Here is a 7,350-nt window from a genome sequence, read left to right as displayed (position 1 = left end):
ATTAGGCCCACGCACGGTGTGCTCGCCGGGACTCACAGCATCACCAACAAGCAGCACGAGAACTCGAGGAAAAGAGAAGCAGTACGTGACACCACACACCGGATATCGCCTACGCCTGCCCGAACGGGTGGCTGCGGCGCATGCAATCGCCTTATCCGCCGGCCTTCTCAACACCACAGGCCCAAGCAGTGATCACGGCACCTCCCGGATCGCCCTCGACGGACGGACGGACATAGATAAATATACCGGCGCATCACCATTTACAGTTTGCCTAGCAGCAGCAGCAGATCAGCAATGGCCGCCCATGCAGCTCTCGCCGCCACCCGCATCCCCACCAGTGCCCGGCTGCACAGCAGGGCCGCCTCCAAGCAGGTATGTGCTAGCTGCTACTCTCTCTTGTGCAGACCTCACGATCGACTTCGCGGTATCTGACGGCTGAATAATGTGTGTGTGTATGTGTGTTTGCAGAGGGTGGACTTCGCCGACTTCTCTGGGCTGAGGCCGGGATCGTGCTCCGTCAGCGCCGCAGCGAGGGAGACGTCCTTCTCCGATGTCCTCGGCGCTCAGCTCGTAGTCAGGGTACCTTAATTAACTTGCAAGAATTCAGAGCTCGTGTTTGTTCACGCGCGCTACACATGTAATGTATCCTGATCTTGGTTAACTCGTGTCAGGCTTCCGGGGAGAACGCCGTGAGGGCTCCGGCAGAGGCGAAGCTGAAGGTGGCGATCAACGGGTTCGGCCGCATCGGGCGCAACTTCCTCCGGTGCTGGCACGGCCGGGAGAACTCCCCGCTCGAGGTCGTCGTCATCAACGACAGCGGCGGCGTCAGGAATGTAAGTACTGACGGAACACGCCCGTAATTCCAGGGATTTAAAATGTAACAATATGAGTCGTCTGATGATCAACCGAGTTAACTGGGGAACAAAACGTTTGTCGAGTTCAGGCGTCCCACCTGCTCAAGTACGACTCCATGCTCGGCACCTTCAAGGCCGACGTGAAGATCGTGGACAACGAGACCATCAGCGTCGACGGCAAGAACATCCAGGTCGTCTCCAACAGGGACCCGCTCAAGCTGCCATGGGCTGAGCTCGGCATCGACATCGTCATTGAGGTAACTACTATAGTTCCCTGCCGTGGATCTCTTACGGGCAAATGGAAATTAAACTGAACATGTCCTGTGGTCTCGTGAAGGGTACCGGAGTGTTCGTCGACGGCCCCGGCGCCGGGAAGCACATCCAGGCCGGCGCCAAGAAGGTGATCATCACCGCGCCGGCCAAGGGCGCCGACATCCCGACCTATGTGATGGGTGTCAACGAGGGAGGCTACGACCATGACGTGGCCAACATCGTCAGGTAACACACACCATCAGTACTAATATTCAGCAGCGAAACTAGCTAGTAGTATGTTTATGTTGCAAGTCTGTAACACGCATCGATCCAACTCTGTTCATTGCAGCAATGCTTCCTGCACAACCAACTGCCTTGCACCGTTCGCCAAGGTCTTGGACGAGGAATTCGGTAAGCCCCCTTTCGTTTTTTTGTCTTAGAACTCTGAATAATATGGAGTGTGCGTGCAGTAGAGAGAGACATCAGGTTCAGAAGAAACTGAAATTCTGACTTTGGTGCACGCAGGAATCGTGAAGGGAACCATGACCACCACGCACTCCTACACTGGCGACCAGAGGCTGCTGGACGCGTCCCACCGTGACCTGCGGAGGGCCAGGGCCGCCGCGCTGAACATCGTGCCGACGAGCACCGGCGCCGCCAAGGCCGTCTCCCTGGTGCTGCCCCAGCTCAAGGGCAAGCTCAACGGCATCGCGCTCCGCGTGCCCACCCCCAACGTCTCCGTGGTGGACCTCGTCATCAACACCGTCAAGAAGGGCATCACCGCCGACGACGTGAACGCTGCGTTCCGCAAGGCCGCTGACGGGCCCATGAACGGCATCCTCGGTGTCTGCGACGAGCCGCTCGTGTCCGTCGACTTCAGGTGCTCCGACGTGTCCACCACCATCGACGCGTCGCTCACCATGGTCATGGGTGACGACATGGTAAAGGTCGTCGCCTGGTACGACAACGAGTGGGGTTACAGGTGAGCGAGATCGATCGGCTGCATATATCACATCCATACACCTGCAAGATAGCCATGACACAATGTTTTGACTTAACCTGTAAATGTTTTGTGTGTGCGCAGCCAGCGTGTGGTCGATTTGGCGCACCTGGTGGCGAGCAAGTGGCCGGGCGCGGAGAAGACGGGCAGCGGCGACCCGCTGGAGGACTACTGCAAGACCGACCCGGCCGCCGAGGAGTGCAAGGTGTTCGACTGAGCTCAGCTCAGTGTGATGGCTTTGCGTACGTAAGGAGGTCTCACCGAGGCTGTTCAGAAGAAGCAACGAAGCACGTACAAACTATTATCCTCTATAATATCAGGAATCGGGCAGGATAGACGATTCTACCGTTCTTGGATTCGCTGCCCGTGTTTTGTTCATAGAGAAAATAATATTGTTGGCGGAATGAGCCATTTCTATGAGGTGTACTGAACTTAATTGAAACATATGTCACAGTTTCTCTCGACACTTTGAATGTTCCTGTGCCGCTTGTTTGTTTGGTCTGAAGTCTCGATTTTTTTTAAACGGGTTTGCTCCAATCTAGTATTAGTTTTTTTTATAAAGGGAATATATTAATATCAGGAGATACTAAATACACCCAGCCTCTGCAACAACGTAATACCCTAATAACAGCGCAGATACACACATCCAAAAAAAAGAAACTAAGAAATAAAAGTCCCACCATAGCATTCGAGCCCTAGCAACAACAATACAATCACCACCAAGATAACACCTAAACTTCAGGCTCTTGAAAAGCGACGCCTCAAAGAAGGGAACAATGCAACAACGCCATCGTCGCCCGCTCAAAGATCTTAGATTTTCACCCTGAAGATAGTTCGCGCTTTTGAAACAATGTCTTCAACAAGGTCATTGCCAGACACAACAAGTTAAGACTCTAAACTTCACCTGTGCTGCCGCCCCCACTTTCATACTGCTGCTGCGAAGTTCGAAACACAAAGCAAGTACCTCAACATCGCATAGACTTAAACCTCCATTGCTAGTACTCCAATCTGGCCATCACGATATTCTCCACATTTGATATCACCATGGACTAAAATGTCTCTAGATGGTACGAAATAACAGAGCTTCGAACCGCTCCTTCAAGAACCCAACAGTCAGAATAAAAGCATGGGTGCACACAAGCGAATATACCACCAGGTTCAGCAAACTCCAGGCAATATGTGCACTATTACATTCGTTGACAGTGCCTTCCGAAACTCAACACTCTAGCCAGATCAAGAAGGACAGGCCTCAGGAAGGTCTTTATCTTCGCACAAGAGCAACTCTGGGAATGCCATCTTTATTCAGGTCGGGGCCGAACATCGCCGACCATCGCAGGCCAACCGAGGCAACACGAAGACAACAGGCGTAGATCGCCCACTCCTGGGCAACACCGCGGAGAGGGAAAGGAGAAGCAACCTAGGGTTTCCAACTAATCGGCACGTCCCACCTTGCACCTCAGCAGCCGGCATAGCCTGCCGTCGGAAGCAATCACCACCGCCACCATCTGGAAGCACTTCCACATACAAGCCTCGGCCCGCTCGAACCCATATGAGACGGGGCGCTCAGAGCTAGGGACGAGCGGTCGTCGGCGTCCGTTGCGGCCGTCACGGGAAGCCGCGTCGGACCAGATCCTTTATGACGTGGATTAGGAAGAACCGTCGCCGCCGCCGTCGCTCGGGCTTCGCCCGACGACCCCTGTCGGCGACGGCGATGGAGGGAGAGAGGCGGAGGAGGGCTAAGGCGACTGCTGGAGCGCTCTGTTGCCCTCGGGGGCGGAGGGTTAGGACGTTGCTCTCCAATCTATTCAACTAGAGGATACCTCGCGCGTTGCGGCGGGTTCTTTAGCAAAGAATGTGCATAGAATAAAATACCAACTATATACTATACATGTGATGGCAAATGATGTAAAGCGAAACCGACATAGAGATATATGTTCAAGTCATCTAAAGAAACTATGACCGGTAACACTAAAGTATGATGCCATTGTGGATATTACATACATGCCAAAGTAGATTTTGGCAGTCACTAAACGTTGTTCTAGAATCAAGAACCACAATAAAGCAGAGAAAAACACAATTTGACCTACTCAGCATAGCCTCAACCTGAAGCTGCCTGCAAAATCTAAAGTACATTCAGCCTTGTGAACTTAATTTTGGTATAAACATGAGGCATACATATTTGTGGGATTTCGGAGAATGCATTATTTTTCATCCCTCTAACAATTATCAACTATCTTTAGCATTCCTTTTTTAGGGAATATAGTTTTGGTAATTTAAAACGGTCCAAAAGTGATATAATTTTGGTATAAACATGAGACATACATATTGTGGGATTTCGGTGAATGGATTATTTATCACCCCTCTAACAATTATCAACTATCTTTAGCATTCCTTTTTTAGGGAATATAGTTTGCGATATAGTTTTGGTAATTTCAAACGTCCCAAAAGTGGTATAATTTTGGTATAAACATGAGGCATACATATTTGTGGGATTTCGGTGATGCATTATTTGACACCCCTCTAACAATTATCAACCATCTTTAGCATTCCTTTTCTTTTAAGAATTATAGTGTTGGTTATTTGAAACGTCCCAAAAGTGGTATAATTTTGGTATAAACATGAGACATACATATTTGTGGGATTTCGGTGAATGCATTATTTATCACCGCTCTAATAATTATAAACTATCTTTAGCATTCCTATATTCCCTAACATATTTTTTTTTTGGTAATTTCGGTGAGAAAACACAAACTAACTTTGAAAACAACTACAAGTACATGTAACTGAATAATGAATTTGTAACAAGGGAACCCTTGTAGGCTTGTAACAACTTCTAGCGCCTGATGAGCAATGATAAGAATCCGATCGCAATTATACAACAAAAAAACAACAACCAGCTATCAGATTAGCTTGCTTCTTCAACTCGATCAGCTGCCTTAACTGCTTGTTCATTTTCTTCAGTTGTCCCTTCACTTCCACCAGTTCTGCATTGGGAGCATTATGCATAATCGGAAGGGCCCTAATCGGAACGGCTCCTCTCTCCGCCGCATTCTCTACAGCAAGCCCCCCCTCCCAAATTGCGCTCCCCAATAGCGTCAATTGATTCCTGCAATTGAAGTCTCTGAACATACACATCGATCCACTCGAAATGTCTGCATTTTTTCAGGATCTGTAACCCTAAATCCCAAATTCGAGGAATAACAAGAAAATCGAGAGAAAACAGAGCAATTAGAGCGATATCTAACCTTATCCCCATCTCTATATGGCAAGTTCTCGCATGCAAGGTACTCACGTCCACGATTGTCGTTGTCGTCCTTCAGAGGCTACTCGTGGGCAGTCAGGGCATCTTGTTAAAGGTACGGGTCCATACTGCGGCCATGAAGAACGGGAAGTCGAAGAGAAACTAGACATCACCCGCCTGCCGGAGAAGGACTGCCGCTACAGAGAAGAAGAATAATGGGGCGCGGGGAAAGAAAGAGGAAGCAATGGCACGGGCACGGGGCTGGCTCGGGCTCCCATTTTGCAATGGTCACCTGGGTAAGCTGTGGATCCGGCGCGCTAGCGTGGACAAGTTGTGGGTCCCACGATAATCTGGATAAGAGGAGACGTGTCCACGGCGGGGCACCAACAGCGGCTCCACTAACGGTCAACTTAACGGGATTCCTCCAGTCCGAACTCCTTCTGCGGGTTTTAGACAAGGTCTGGGGAAAACTGAGAAAAAACTAAGGAGTTAGGGAAAACTGAGCATAACTAAGAACCCGAGAGCACGGAAATAGAAAACCCATATATTTTTTCCTTTCTCGAACCAATTATAGAACCTGGATTTTCAACCGTGCACGATATGTATCGTGCATGTTTCATCCGTTTATTTAGTGCATAAAGATTAATTACGAAATATTTAAATATGTATGTTTTAGAAAATTGCATGAATCGACGCACGACGAAACACGGTAGAACCCATGCACGGCACATACTCACAAATTATGTCATTGATTAGTGCATCAATGGACATGCTAGCTAGGTTTCTCTACGAGACACTCAAGCCAATAGATTAAATTAAACTACTACACGCATAGATTACTGACTAGTACGCGCGGGCCAATCAACTACACGAAGGAGGAAAGATAACGGGCGAATGGGTCACTGAAAGTGAAGCCTGTGGACTGGAATAGCCGGCCGTCGCCGTTGGCGCATCGCTCCCACGCGCTGCTGCAGTACAAGTTGTACAAGTGTACCACTCGAACTCCCGGGACTAGTACACTCCGAAAAGCTTTCAGGAGCCTGAAGTACAAGCCACATCCGGTGACCGTTCCACTGTGTACTGCAACCAGCCGAACCTGTACTGCTTCGTCCTCCCCGCGCGCCCGAGCCGGGGTACAAATAGGCTTGTGACGTTCGGCAATGGAGGCAGCACCACCGCAGCAAGCAGCTGCCGTTCTACCAATGTGGGAGTTCTGGCCGGAGCAGCAGCGGTGGAAGGGGCATGCAGAGGAGCAGCCATGGGGGGTTTGGCTCGGCTTAACCGCCTGAGCTTTGCTCCCCTCCCACTCTCCTGTGCCTGCCTCCTCCATTCCTGCTGCTAATGGCCGTGTCTGCGTATGTAGGATGGCCAGGGGGTTGTGCTCGGCGGCCATGGAAGAAAGAATAATCGGCGTAGAAAGAGGAAAGCCTCGCAACACTGGATAAGTTCTCTCTCTGTAATTTTAGTTCAACCTCTTGTGATCCCTGATCTTTTTTTTCTGTCTGGCTCATTTCAGTGGACATTGTGATGTGGTAGGGACATGATTCCTGGTGCTGAACATGATTCCTGCTATCAGGTGCCATGACAATCAGGGGTGGTAGGGACTGACGGAAGGAGCGCTAACATACTGGGTGGACATGGATCTGCTCCGCCCATGAATCCCGGCCTTCAACGTATTGGAGACTTGCGTCCTGAGTCAGGACTCCTGACTTGGATTGCCAATAGTATATATAGACAGTATGTCAAGCCTTCAAGCATCATTTCTGTGTAACGGGGCCTGCAAAAGTTTGACTTTCTTCCTTTCAGCAATGCCTCGTTAGCATCCAGACCACAGACTGGTTTTGGAGAACTATTTGTGACGCAGTAGTACATTGTTTGAGAAGGTTAATGCTAGAATTGTCTACCTCAATGCATATAAGATATATGGTCTCTTTTAGTTACCCTCTTAGCTACTGAAGTCTTACTGTTGATCTCAAACTACGAGTTTCAGTAATGCAAATGCG

General features: G+C 49.7%; 1 protein-coding gene across 1 annotated transcript; it reads left to right on the top strand.

The window, feature by feature from the left end:
* The first annotated feature begins 209 nt into the window (after positions 1 to 209).
* Positions 210 to 2,572, top strand: LOC127297220 (glyceraldehyde-3-phosphate dehydrogenase GAPB, chloroplastic). The gene is made up of 8 exons (XM_051327516.2): positions 210 to 372; positions 469 to 579; positions 672 to 833; positions 944 to 1,111; positions 1,192 to 1,352; positions 1,456 to 1,517; positions 1,632 to 2,088; positions 2,191 to 2,572. The coding sequence occupies exons 1-8, from the start codon at positions 295 to 297 to the stop codon at positions 2,321 to 2,323; spliced, it is 1,332 nt and encodes a 443-aa protein (XP_051183476.1). The 5' UTR covers positions 210 to 294; the 3' UTR covers positions 2,324 to 2,572.
* The last annotated feature ends 4,778 nt before the right edge of the window (positions 2,573 to 7,350 follow it).

Source organism: Lolium perenne, chromosome 4 (assembly GCF_019359855.2).
Source record: "Lolium perenne isolate Kyuss_39 chromosome 4, Kyuss_2.0, whole genome shotgun sequence".
Lineage (NCBI taxonomy): Eukaryota > Viridiplantae > Streptophyta > Magnoliopsida > Poales > Poaceae > Lolium > Lolium perenne.
This window is presented reverse-complemented; position numbering and strand designations above follow the sequence as displayed.